General features: G+C 40.1%; 5 protein-coding genes across 5 annotated transcripts in view; 1 reads left to right on the top strand and 4 right to left on the bottom strand.

Annotated features, from left to right (window-relative positions):
- The window catches only part of LOC104749035 (caffeoylshikimate esterase), a 2919-nt gene extending 2021 nt beyond the window's left edge, over positions 1-898 (bottom strand). The window contains exons 1-3 of the mRNA XM_010470611.1: positions 788-898; positions 577-667; positions 380-412 (exon numbers count right to left, since the gene is read on the bottom strand). Of these exons, the coding sequence (XP_010468913.1) occupies positions 380-412; positions 577-667; positions 788-823 (160 nt within the window). The 5' untranslated portion in view covers positions 824-898. The remainder of the gene's footprint in view (positions 1-379; positions 413-576; positions 668-787) is intronic.
- LOC104749034 (60S ribosomal protein L7a-2) lies at positions 1275-3135 on the bottom strand. The gene is made up of 6 exons (XM_010470610.2): positions 3026-3135; positions 2681-2722; positions 2384-2585; positions 1945-2243; positions 1743-1835; positions 1275-1619 (listed from the first exon to the last, which is right to left on the bottom strand). Exons 1-6 carry the CDS (start codon positions 3026-3028, stop codon positions 1488-1490), a joined length of 771 nt encoding a protein of 256 aa, XP_010468912.1. The 5' UTR covers positions 3029-3135; the 3' UTR covers positions 1275-1487.
- On the bottom strand, positions 3477-4992 carry LOC104749031 (outer envelope pore protein 16-4, chloroplastic-like). The gene is made up of 6 exons (XM_010470607.1): positions 4881-4992; positions 4722-4773; positions 4616-4647; positions 4478-4511; positions 3954-4175; positions 3477-3797 (listed from the first exon to the last, which is right to left on the bottom strand). Exons 1-5 carry the CDS (start codon positions 4950-4952, stop codon positions 3961-3963), a joined length of 405 nt encoding a protein of 134 aa, XP_010468909.1. The 5' UTR covers positions 4953-4992; the 3' UTR covers positions 3477-3797; positions 3954-3960.
- On the top strand, positions 5030-6998 carry LOC104749032 (pentatricopeptide repeat-containing protein At3g62890-like). Its single transcript, XM_010470608.2, has 2 exons — positions 5030-6431; positions 6519-6998. The coding sequence occupies exons 1-2, from the start codon at positions 5115-5117 to the stop codon at positions 6945-6947; spliced, it is 1746 nt and encodes a 581-aa protein (XP_010468910.1). The 5' UTR covers positions 5030-5114; the 3' UTR covers positions 6948-6998.
- LOC104749033 lies at positions 7066-12693 on the bottom strand. Its single transcript, XM_019238290.1, has 9 exons — positions 12304-12693; positions 11058-12226; positions 9197-10919; positions 8949-9112; positions 8703-8863; positions 8458-8618; positions 7710-8318; positions 7490-7618; positions 7066-7357 (listed from the first exon to the last, which is right to left on the bottom strand). Exons 1-7 carry the CDS (start codon positions 12574-12576, stop codon positions 8121-8123), a joined length of 3849 nt encoding a protein of 1282 aa, XP_019093835.1. The 5' UTR covers positions 12577-12693; the 3' UTR covers positions 7066-7357; positions 7490-7618; positions 7710-8120.

Raw genomic sequence — 12721 nt, 5'->3', positions numbered from 1 at the left:
CCCTTTTTTTTTTTTTTTTTTTAATTATAAAATTAGTATATATCATTAATTTGTCTTTGCTACCATAACATTAGATCCGGGATTAGATGGCGAGATCAGAGATATACAATGAACAGAAATATGGTTGATAATGTATAATATACCACAACAAAAATCTCGATCTCATTTGATAAGTAATTAATTACTCTATCCAATGCCATATAGGCGCATATACCACTATAACAAAACACTAGAAAAATTAATGATTGTCTCTTGTTTTTTCCTTTTTTATATTAAGTATGGTATCTTTAATCTTTAGATATCATTATATGTATGGGGGTGGCAGAGGAGCATTAAACGAGAGAGGGTGGGAGAGAGAGAAGGAAAAATTAAAGAGTACCTCTCATGAAGCTACTGCACTCCATAGCGTAACCTGCACATATATTTGAATTTGACCAATTCTTCTTATTTTTTTTGTTAGAAGGAAATATATAATGAATCGACCAAATCAGAGAGAAAGCCTCGGAGAGTTTAACTCAAAAAATTTTTAAAAAAAAAATGGACGATTCAACCTATATAAGTTAGTTAGTAAGTTACCATGGCAGAGAAAGACCAAAGCTCGAGGAGAAGAAGATGGAACCCATCTGCAAGCGTACAACTCGACACCTCTCGAGTTTTTAATGTATTCCTGTGTACATATATAACTCTTAACATGTAAAAAACACGTACGAACCTATCAGAGTAATAGCAGAGAATCTCTCGATAGTCAAGAGAGACGATCAAAGAAAGAAAGACAGAAGAAACAAACCTCCTCGTATTCGTATTCGAATCTCAGCTTCGTCATGCTTCAATCAGAGATCAAGAGAGAGAGAATATGCGTTTAAGATATATAGAGAGAGAGATTTAGACGGAAGACCGAAGGCGGTTATATATACTTTTTTTTCTTTTCTTTTTTCTTTGTTGTTACAATAAAGAATTTTATTTGGAATAATAATAAATAACTTTAATTGTAGTGGAAAATTAGAAAAACATTTTGACATGATGGGCGCGCGAATCAGACAGAGAAGCCCATTCATTGGTACCCAAATCTACAAGAAGCCTTTTCAATCTATTTCCAAGATCTACTAAAATACCTTACGTTACATATATCAACAAACATATTGCTGCTCAAATGAATATAATGATCTGTTTATCAAACATTAGTGAAAGAAAAGTTGTAAAGCCACGATGACGATTCCCATATGAGTCGCTCACTTGTGCAAAATTATCGCTTGCAAAAATTACAAACCACCCCGAGAAAGAATATACGGTTCTAATTTCAAAACGAGTTTCAATAAAATATAAGCAGAGATAGGCGAAAACAAAACTGCATAAAATCCTGAAATGTGTAAATAACATCCGAAAAAGATAAGAGCAGAAATGTTAAGGAGATAAAACAGGTATTCAGGATATCGCTAAACAGAACCATCTTATGTTTCATAACAACGACCAACAAAAGAGATGGCTTCTTAGTTCATTCTCTGGGCAGCCTCCTTAGCGAGAACCCTCTCCTTAGCTTTGGTCTTGGCTTGAGACTTTGATCCCATTATGCCACCTCCCCACTTCTTCCTGTACTCCTCGAACTTGTCGTTGAAGTTTGCCTATTCACCACCCCCAACAACATAAGCACACGTTAGAAAAAGATTTCTTTGGAGTCTCTACGAGAATATGTTATTCCCTTTTTAGGATTTCTCTACTATTCCTTAAGTCATAAGCTAATTTACCTTGATGGCCTCGAGGATTTTGCTGAACTCAAGCTTGTCCTCGTTCTTGACAGTGGTCAAGCACAAAGCAGCAGCAGTCTTCTGGTGAACGACCTGGAAGTAGGAGCAAGAAAAAATGAACACTAATCAGAATGGCTGTCAAGAAAAGAGAAACTGTTTCTAATGGGGTTTGAATCCATGGGACTATATCAAATTATATTACCGCTCCAAGACGAGATTTGCCCTTGACAATGCAGTAAGGGACTTCCATTTTCCTGCAGAGCGCAGGTAACCAGACAACCAACTCGATTGGGTCAACATCGTGAGCAATGACCACAAGCTGAGCCTTGTTCTGCTCGATGAGGTAGGTCACGTGGTTGAGTCCATACTTCACAACAATGGGCTTCTTGGAATCAGAAGTCCTTCCTTCGGTCTCAGCTTGTGCCTTCTTCAAAAGACGATCTTTCTTTGCAGCTTTGTCTTCTGGCCTGTACTTGAGAAGAATCTTGAAGAGATTGGTCGCTGCAATAACAAACAAATACACGACATAAGTTAACCAACTGATCATCAAAAAAACCAAAGAGAAGAACCAAACACATGGGTCTCTAATAACAAATAACAAAGCAAGTTGCTCAAGATGGGAATCAAAATGGACTTTTTACCGAGATTCTTATCAAGAGTCTTGGTGAACTGGTTAAGAGCCGGGGGAACCTTCAACCTCTGCTTAAGGATACGCTTCTGCCTTTGAAGACGGATGGATTTAGGCCATTTGATGTAGCGAGTAAGATCCTTCTTAGGAGGCAAAGCACCACCAATACCAAATTGCTTGGGACGTCTCTCAAACAATGGGTTGGTAACTTTCTCCTAAAATAAAAAAAACACCACAAAACCTAATCAGAACCCACCCACCGAACGAAAACTGATACATTACGAGAAGAATAGACAATGATAATGCTTACCGGCTTCTTCTTGGTAGCAACTTTCACTCCCCTTTTGGGTGCCTAACATCGCATAAACAAACGCAAATAAGCATATCAGAAACAGGACTCACTACATCATAGTGTGTAGAAGAAGAGAGACTAATTCGATGCGTTCCACAATAAAAACTAGAGAAATCAAAACTAAGCCAGCGCACCCTTAATCTATGCTACAGTCTCCAGGGAAATCAAGTAGTAGTTTAATCCAGATTTATGAAAGAAGAAATGACGATTCAAAGGAAACGAAGAGACATATAGATCTAAAGCAAACGAAATGTAACAAACGACAACGGAAGTGAAAGCTGAAAATGGAGTGAATCGGCGTACCATAGTTGTCGATTTCTTCTTCTGGAGGTAGAGACGGCTGAGGTGAAGAGCGGCAAAGCACTGAAATTAGGGTTTTGGGTTATCACACTCTATTTATAAAGGGGCCTGGCTGCCTCAAAGCCTATATATATTTATGCTAAATTACACTTTTGGACACTCTCTTTCTCAAAGGTTAAAAAAATGTAAATTACTTTTTCTCGACGCGAAGAATTTTTTTAGCGTATAAATTTATTTTATGACCTTTTCTAAGCTCTTAATTTTAAAACAAATTCAATGATTTGTCATCTTTTGTTACAACTACAAGAACTATAAACCTTCAATTCGTAACATTATTGTAATTTTATTTTATTTTCACCTAAATATTATTGTGATTATACGAACATCAAAAAGCTATCAAATAATTAGAAGAAAATACATTTAGATTCTGAATACTTTAAATTTACACATACAATTCAGCTAAAAATGGCTGTTAAAAATCAGTTTTATTTTTATGACCAAAATATCTTTGCAAAACAGTATACACTATTCAGTCTATTGCACACTTAATCAGCAACTAATGCAAATGCGGTTTTGGGTTTGACAGAGACTTGGTGTGTTTCATTGTAGAACAGAGAGGCAAGACCAAAATTGCGGTACATAGAAAAGCCCTAACATTCATTCCTCCACTGGTTCAGTCACCTAAATTCGAGTGAACTAGAGAGTCACGGTATGATCTTCCACGTTCCAATACCCAAGACACAGGTGTCTTGATCAATGGACTTGTCTGAGAGACCTGAAAGCAACAAAAACCAACAGTCGCGCATTACAAATAGTTTCAATATCCAGTGACTAGTCTATGGCTGCATCAGAAGGAATCTGATCTGAGGAGCCAATTACACTCACGTTCAGGAAGAGAGCGAAATAGATACAATCCAATTGTTGTAATCACCTTTAAGTTAGTGTTGTTTAGGCTCTGTCCTGGTGCTATTAGCTAAAACACTAAAAGCAGACACGAGTCCAGCGGTGCCAACAACATGAGCCCAGTTTCTTGTGCTAATAGCAACAGCTGCTCCAGCCACAGCTCCTCCAACCAAAGCATTCACCCAATCACTCTTGCCTCGATATCTTTGAAGCCCACAATGGGTCATAGTAAAAACACCACTTACAAGACCTAAAAAACGAAAAAAACAAAGTGAAACTGATGAGAAGCAATCACTACACTAAAGATGAGAAGCAATCACTAATTCAAGAATTCGGAACAAAGTGGAACTGAGAAGCAGATCAAGCAACTAATCCAAAAACTTAGAGCTAAGATTATATCACATAGATCATCATGATCTTTCAAAAAGAAGAAGCATATGCAGCATTCTAGTGACAAGAAGAGTATCAAGGCCTAATGTTACTTACAATACTAAATTATTAATCTGCAGTGTAAAAAAAAACACACACACAGAGATAAAAGAAGCAAATTACCGCACTGAAATCCGAATCTGCCAATGGATTTGGCCTATAAAAGTCAGAGCACAAGCTAGATTAATCTTCTGAGATGATTGCTCAAGTTCTCAGCAACCAACCGGAAAAATAAAGAAGCAAGAGAGACTAGATTATTACCACATAGGAAGCCTGAGATACGCCGCTTAAACCTGGCGAAAGCAAATCAGCAACAAGTCACTCAAGAGATGAATAATTTGAATCAATGAAAAGCAAATGTCAATACCTATTTTACGTGCGTCACGAGGTCCGGCGCAAAACCCATATAATCCACCGGCCTGAGCTTCATCAAAATAAAAATAAAAAAAATCTGCTGAATATCTCAGACATGTATACACACACACACATAAACATGACTCCAAATGTATATATAAGTATTAATTACCGTCGCGACACGGATAACTGATTCGACGGCGAGGGAAGAGCAAGGCACGGCGGAGAGCAACTCTTCCTCCATCTCCTCTCTCCCAAATTAGAACAAAACCCTTTTTTTTGTTTTTGTTTTGAGAAACCCATTATTGCAAATTAAAATACCGGTTTAGTTCGGTTTTGTCAAGAACCGTTTTGATATTTAAAAATCGATTTCTGATACTCTCTCTCTCGTTTGAGTTGAGACGATATGAGCAAGGCAATAATTATAGCTTATACAAATCCGATTTTTCACATTCGCAATCTAAAGCTTGAATCTTTCGTATGGAACATCATCATTCGTGCCATTGTTCAGAATGTTTCGCCGCCTCCACGACATTCTCCGATCTCAGTCTACCTCCGTATGCGCAACCATTGCGTCAGACCTGATTTTCACACTTTTCCGTTTCTTCTCCCTTCCTTTAACAATCCTATTCACCTCCCTCTTGGACACCGAACTCATGCTCAGATTCTTCTCTTTGGACTTGATCAAGACCCCTTTGTACGAACTTCTCTGCTCAATATGTATTCTTCTTGTGGCGACTTGACTTCAGCTCAGCGAGTTTTTGATGAGTCTGTCTCGAGGGATTTACCGGCGTGGAACTCGCTGGTTAATGCCTATGCCAAAGCCGGGTTGGTCGATGATGCGCGGAAGCTGTTCGATGATGCGCGGAAGCTGTTCGATGAAATGCCTGAGAGAAACGTCATCTCCTGGAGCTGTTTGATTAACGGCTACTTTACCTGTGGGAAATACAAAGAAGCGCTTCATCTGTTCCGAGAGATGCAATTACCTAAACCAAACGAAGCTTTCGTCGTCAAGCCCAACGAGTTTACATTGTCCACTGTGCTCTCGGCTTGTGGGCGACTGGGTGCGCTCCAGCAAGGGAAATGGGTTCACGCTTATATCGATAAATACCAAGTGGAGATCGACGTTGTCTTAGGCACAGCTCTCATTGATATGTACGCCAAATGTGGAAGCCTCGAGAGAGCGAAAAGGGTTTTCAGTGCCTTGGGGTCCAAGAAAGACGTCCAAGCTTACAGTGCTATGATATGTTGCTTAGCTATGTACGGTCTCACAGATGAGTGCTTCCAACTCTTCTCTGAGATGGCCACGGGTAACAACACCATAAACCCAAACTCTGTCACATTTGTGGGCATTCTCGGTGCTTGTGTACATCAAGGTCTAGTAAACGAAGGAGAATCTTACTTTACTATGATGACTGAGAAATTTGGTATCACTCCATCAATCCAGCATTATGGTTGTATGGTCGATCTCTACGGAAGAGCTGGTTTGATTGAAGAAGCAGAGAGCTTTATAGCGTCTATGCCTATGGAGCCTGATGTACTCATTTGGGGGTCTCTCTTAAGCGGATCGAGAATGCTTGGGGATATCAAGACTTGTGAAGCTGCACTCAAGCGAATCATCCAGCTAGATCCTATGAACAGTGGAGCCTATGTGCTTCTTTCTAACGTCTACGCCAAAACAGGGAGGTGGATAGAAGTTAAGCGTACTAGACACGAGATGGAGGCAAGCCAAAAATAGTCCTCACTCCTTAACTCTTTGCTAAATACTGTTACAAACAGTTTCTGAAGTAACTACAGATTCTCTCTACAGGTAAAGGGCATTAAAAAAGTTCCAGGATGTAGCTCTGTTGAAGTAGAGGGAGTGATTCACGAGTTTGTTGTAGGAGACGAGTCTCACAAAGAGAGCGAAAAGATCTACGCTATGCTCAATGAGATAATGCACAGGCTAAGAGAAGCTGGATATGTTTCAGACATCAAAGAGGTTTTACTTGATCTTGACGAGGAAGGTAAAGAGATGGTTTTGTCTTACCACAGTGAGAAACTGGCAATTGCGTTCTGCTTGATGAAGACAAGGCATGGAACTCCAGTGAGAATCATCAAGAACCTCAGAATATGTGGAGATTGTCATCTTGTGATGAAGATGATCTCGAAGCTTTATAGTAGAGAAATTGTTGTGAGAGACTGTAACAGATTTCACCATTTTAATGACGGGTCTTGCTCTTGCAGAGATTTTTGGTGATACAATGGCACCAATGTTTGGTTTGGATTAAATAATACACACATTACTGAATTTTGGATGTTAGACGAAACTAGAAAGAATATCTAGTGTATGATCAAAAGGATTGTAAAATTCCCACTCATATAAGTTTTCTATATTGAGATAAATATCCATCATATTTGATGAACAATGTGCAATTTATACATTAACGCCACTGAAAACAGAGGAGGCATACATACATATACACTCAGTCGAGAATTTCCAGTCAAAAACAAACGCATTGTTTTAGCTACAAGAACCAAAAAGCCTATTTCAGAACTTTGCCAGAAAACTTCACCTGAAAATCAGTTCGGGAAGTTGCCAGTGACTGAGAAAGCTCCTCCGGCAGAGAAAGACGGCAAAACTCTATTTGTAACTTATACTTTCATTATCTACAAACAAAAAAAAAAAGACAACATTGCCAAGAGAAAGAGCAACAAACGAACATCAGAGTTGAGTTTGAGTAAATAAATATAAGATCATTTCAAAAAAATGGCAAAAGAATAGATGAAACTCTTTCGTACCTCCTAAAATTTAGAAAGCCTATCCCCAGTACAGGGAAAGCTACTATAACTCCAAATCTTGTAATCTTATTATATCTTTTCTTTGTAAATACCCTACAGGGCTTATTTAGAATGAGAACAGTTTAAGATCTGCAGAAACACATCCAAATTAGATTAGCACAGACAGAAGAAGAACTTACTGAACCAAAAAGATATTGCAATTGATGTATCCATGACTGACCTGATACTGGGAGAACTATCTTTCACTGTCATGGAAATAGAAAATCCAGTACCAGAAGTTACATCTTCATTGCTCTGTATAATCCATACATGGTTCCTGCGTAATTCGTTGGGAAGGAAGCTTGTTATGATGTTGCCTTCGTGATTTTTCCTCGGTAGAATAAGAGAAGCATCTGAATAAGTCAAATGCCAAGATCCTTCCTTGGTCTACCAGAAACGTCTTCAAAGCGGACTCTGTCAACTTAACTCTTCTTTTGTTTGTACAAATGACTACCGGATCCAAAGAAAATCCTGAAATGCCGTTTGTGAATGAATGGAAATGGACCCAGAGCAGCAAGGCAGCAGTGACTTTTTATCAGAACTTTGCCCCTTCTCAGTTTTTGCAAATAAGTTGCTTCATTTTCTCTGTCTTTCACCGGTCATTGGCCTTCATTGCAAGCTTCACTAAACGTAGCAGTCCCTCCACATCTTGAAAGTTATAATCAAGCGCGCTTTTAATGGATAGAATACCCTCTCCTTGTTGTCGGGCCTCCCCCAAGTTTTCAATACAAGCTGCTAGTGCCACACGTGATTTCCTTGAGGCATCCATTGCCAGATTTACGTCCTGAGCCTACAAACAGTAGGGTGTAGCCGAGATTAATCACACTGGCCTATGTTTATGACTTTCCTGGTTTTAATCACTCATCTTCCATTCAATTAACAAACAAATCTGTGGGGGATGAACTTGCAAGGGGCATTAATACACTTACAAATTGAAGCAAACGTAAAATATTAGAGCGGTTTTGCGCAGAAATGACGTGGTTCCCAGCAACTAAAGGAGAACTGATGCCCCTTGAGGTGCCTACTCGGTCTGCTGCTGCTGGATGGTTCACGTTATCGACATCCGAGGCCGAAGATGAAGGAGACTCACCTAAACAGCAGTGACAAGAGCATTATAATGGGAAAGAATTTTAAGACATGGCTAATTAATTTGGCTATCTCCAACTTAGCTTACCTGGCGGAACCATTTGCAGAGAAGTCTGCAATTCATTTCGATATCTATTAGCACTTGTGTAGGAGGAATTAACCACTCTCATATATGCGACCTCCATGCATTTGTAAGCCAGAGCAGCGGCTCCCATATCTTTAGACTTCTCATACTCATGGGCACAAAATCTATCACGAAAAAAGATTTTAATGTTTACAACTGGCAAAGAAGGAATGAACGATGTTTTCCTTTTTCCTCACAAATGTAAATTACCCGCAAAGATTCGCTGTGCTACTATAAATCTTCATAGATTGGACCATTGTCTCTCCTTGTCTAGCACTCTCGTTGCTACTCATCTCCAAGAGAAAAGAACCATGAAGAAACTTAAGGCAAGCTTGGAAGTAAAACTCAATCTGCTCAAGGTTTGATACAGAACCCTGCAACAACAACAAAAGCAAGACCATGAGAAGCGAATACAAAAGAGAAAAGAGATTACACTGCAACTGAATTATGAGGAAAACCTTGAGACGGTCAGCTGTATGTTTCAAGTCTTTAGCTTCTTTTAAAGTATTATGGGCGGCCTGCGCATATGTTACTTCCTTTCGTAAGGGGCTTGGAGAAGGCTCACTTTTCCTTCTTATTTGGGATGTTGTCTTTGTCACATCATCAGCTTGAATATTATTATTTTCAGCTGAAGTGCTGCATTTATCGACTTTCTTACGGACAGAAAGCATAGACGAATCCCCTTGGACACCTCTGGATGGTGGCCTTGATGGAGAAGCTAAATCTGCTCTATCTCTATTACCCCTTTCTGATACTCTTTCGGAGTCGTAAGGTTTTGGAATGTTTGGTCTCACGACCATATCTGCTCTACTGTCAGGACTACCATCATATATTTTCTTTTCAATATGTCTCGGACCATCCCGTAAATCAGACCTAATGCTTTGGTTCTTGTCTTTGGACCGAGAAGATGAACCTTTTCCTGACTTCTTTGCCAATGAATCATTGCTACGTCGATGATGATCGCTAGACTGCTTTCCTTCACCAACAATATGATCCAGTTTTCGAGGTATATCCTTGTGGCCACCATTCTCATAATTAGCATCGAGAGAAGAATCAACGCGCTCTTTGGTTTTCAAAGATCCTTTATCATCCCAACCATCAAGCACGGAAGACTCATGGGATCCATGTTTGTCCTTCATCCGCGTTTGCGATCTATCACTCCCACCACCATCTTCACCTTCAGCATCTGAGAATCTTCTGAAACTACCTGCTGCAACGACGTTAGCATCATCAGATTCTTCTTTCTTCTTTCTCGCAGATATACCTTTCTCGGGGTTGGAAATCCTCATAGGTGAGGAAGACACCGACTCAACAGGCGAACATTTAGCTTCCTGGGAGCTGTTCCTGGGTTTATGAGAATCAGAAATCTTAGAAGAACTTGAGGTGGCTGCGATTGAGTTCTGAACATGTCCATACTCTCTTTTCAAATTATTTCTATTTTTCTTTTCCAACTTCCCATTTCCTTGAGAGTAACTAGGCTCTCTTTCTTCATTACGAACTCGAGCTTTCTTTCGCTCATGATTTTCGTCCTCACTGTAGATCCTAGAACCATGGCTTTCTCTCACTTTCCTCTTCTTAATTCCCCCAGTGCTATTGCTATTTCCCGTGTCTGACGCCCCTCCTTCCTCTTTTGGCATTTTGGAGGAGACTCGAGGCTTGGGCTTTATATCTGCTGAAGTGACAGGGACACCGCTACTCGAGGTAGGACGTCCATTTCCATGTTCAGGTTCATCAGGAAACAGAAAACTTTCAATCTTCATTTTTTTGGACAGCTTAGAACTCTCTAGATCTGTTTTTCTTTTGTTATTCACCTTCAAGGTTTTCGACTCATCAGAGTGGTGATCCACTGTTTTTCCTTTCTCTTTCTGTTTCTTTATTTGCCTCGCATCCTCGGCCAAATCGCTAAGTCCATGCGAATTTTGAATACCATTTCTTGCCGATATATGGATGGCCTTGTTAGTTTCTGCAGTTCGAGAACCTTCTTTATCCCTTCCATTATCTATCTTTCTGAAACCCTTTTTCTTCTTCTTTGTGTTGTCATCTCCCTGGTTAAACTGAAGCTTAGGGCCACTGGGGTTACTCTGCATTGGAGCCTGACTCTCAGGGTAAGGGATCTGATACATTGCATACAGAGCTTTCGTTGTTTCTTCTTCAGGAACATTGCAATAGTTCAGTCCAGGCCTAAAGCACGTTATTATAAAGAGATTCAACTTTTCTTAGTTCCTCATTCCGAAAAAAAGTAGGACCAAAAACAGATCACCTCATATATCACACCGACAAAATAATAGGACCAATAAAAGAGAAAGAAAAAAAACTCACAGCCAATTAAGCATTGTGCACATCCATTTCTCAGGAAGGTCTTCTGGGACGACGCCAAAAGGAAGAAGCCGCCAGGTTTCACATTTGTCACAAGCAACCCAATACAAGGGTTCTTGTACGATCTCCGGATTTGCTTTCGGAAGAGAAGCATCAGAACCAAGTGTTCTCAATACTGGCTCAGGACCAACATTCATAGATTCTGCCAGCGGGAAGCTTGATTTTTCAGGCATATCTTCTAAGGCCGGAAGTCCCTTTTCTGACATCCGACTATCTTTTACTGCAAATGAACAATTCTGTTCCTCTTCTTCTTCAGAGTCCCCTATGTCTCCAAAAAAGTCTTTGTAAGTGTCCTCTGCTTTTTTGCCATCTTTTTGTGGTTTCAAGGCTGCCACTTCCTTCTTCTCAGCTTGACCATTCATCTTAGTCTCAAAAACGACAGAGCTTTGCTGTTCCTTGAACTTTGATGAAGACTGTGGCTCCTGATCTGTCCTATCATACTTCAGCTTTCTCAAAGGATGTTCTGGCTCCACCTTATGACCACTTTTCGGCTTTGAAGCACTCAGTTCCTTTTTGACTAATTCAGAAGCCTTGCTTCCTTTGTATTTGCCAACTTTCCTTGGGTATCCTGAAGCATCATCGTCACCAAATTTAGTCTTTTTGTCTTCCCGAACACTTCCAGTAGAACTTGTCTTTGGATTCTCATGATGCGTCCCAAGATCTTTATGGCTATTTAGACCCCACAATCTTCTGTCGCCATCACCCACCATTTCGCCCCTAGCAGTGCCATTGTAGTTTTCCTTGGATGCATCAAATAATTTACTACTGGCTGTTTCTCTTTCCGCAGCAGTAGGATATGATGTGTTTGTTTCCATTGACTCCTTGACAGTGGTATCAGTTCCATCGAACAGGCCCTTCTTACTGCGAACATTCATCTCCGCAGAAAAACTGCTCCTCTCCACAACCTTTTTCTTCTTCTCCACTGATGGTTTCTCTCCAGCCTTCTGAGGTTCCAAACCGTTCGCCATACCATAAGAACTCTCATTGAAAAGCCTGGGTGGAGATATATACTTATATTCCTTTTCTGATTTTTCCCTTTCAACGAATCGAATCAGATCATCAGAGAGAGGAGATAGCAAATGACAATGATCCGCAGGAAAGGAAGTCATCACCTGCATATACGAACATATCAGCACGATAAGCATACAAAGGAGACTGTTTCAGTATTGGTGTAACAAAGCAAACTCACATTAAGAATACTGGTGGGAGACTCCATAGGAGAAAAACCTTGAGGTTCCCCATTCATCCCTTCACTGCCTGAAAGACTATTATTATCTAATGACAAAGAAGGTGAGACATCGAGTCCAAGGCCACTGTATATCGCAGCAGCATTCTTTTCTGTGGATAAACCATCTGATACCATCTTTATCCGAAGCTTCAGAGAGTTCTGTTTACTGAAGACACCCGGTTTCTTGGATGCAGATTCCTGTCTGGAACTAGAATTGGGTTTCTTGGATTTCATTGATTTTTTGGGGTTTCCAGAAGAAGTAAGCCCAGATTTCGCCTTTTTAGGAACACTAGACGAAGCTGCGTTGCCACTCTGAGACTGAGAGTAGGAAATAAGGTAAGAGAGTAAGCATTACAGCATTTACAAAGAGCAAAGCGCA

This window comes from Camelina sativa, chromosome 16, assembly GCF_000633955.1.
Source record: "Camelina sativa cultivar DH55 chromosome 16, Cs, whole genome shotgun sequence".
NCBI lineage: Eukaryota > Viridiplantae > Streptophyta > Magnoliopsida > Brassicales > Brassicaceae > Camelina > Camelina sativa.
This window is presented reverse-complemented; position numbering and strand designations above follow the sequence as displayed.

Bases quoted from the DNA above. Each gene is read 5' to 3' on its own strand.
- LOC104749034 (XM_010470610.2), bottom strand. The intron at 2,244-2,383 runs GTAAAAAGTCCA...TTGTTATTGCAG, and splicing joins GACTCTTGATAAGAATCTCG to CGACCAATCTCTTCAAGATT. The intron at 1,620-1,742 runs GTAAATTAGCTT...GGTGGTGAATAG, and splicing joins AAATCCTCGAGGCCATCAAG to GCAAACTTCAACGACAAGTT.
- LOC104749031 (XM_010470607.1), bottom strand. From the start codon at position 4,952: ATGGAGGAAGAGTTGCTCTCCGCCGTGCCTTGCTCTTCCCTCGCCGTC. The intron at 4,648-4,721 runs GTATTGACATTT...TGCTTTCGCCAG, and splicing joins TCGTGACGCACGTAAAATAG to GTTTAAGCGGCGTATCTCAG. The intron at 4,512-4,615 runs GTAATAATCTAG...TGACTTTTATAG, and splicing joins TATCTCAGGCTTCCTATGTG to GCCAAATCCATTGGCAGATT.
- LOC104749032 (XM_010470608.2), top strand. From the start codon at position 5,115: ATGAGCAAGGCAATAATTATAGCTTATACAAATCCGATTTTTCACATT. The intron at 6,432-6,518 runs GCAAGCCAAAAA...TTCTCTCTACAG, and splicing joins GTACTAGACACGAGATGGAG to GTAAAGGGCATTAAAAAAGT.
- LOC104749033 (XM_019238290.1), bottom strand. From the start codon at position 12,576: ATGAAATCCAAGAAACCCAATTCTAGTTCCAGACAGGAATCTGCATCC. The intron at 10,920-11,057 runs GTGAGTTTTTTT...AACGTGCTTTAG, and splicing joins TGCACAATGCTTAATTGGCT to GCCTGGACTGAACTATTGCA. The intron at 8,864-8,948 runs GTAATTTACATT...TTTTCGTGATAG, and splicing joins AGCACAGCGAATCTTTGCGG to ATTTTGTGCCCATGAGTATG.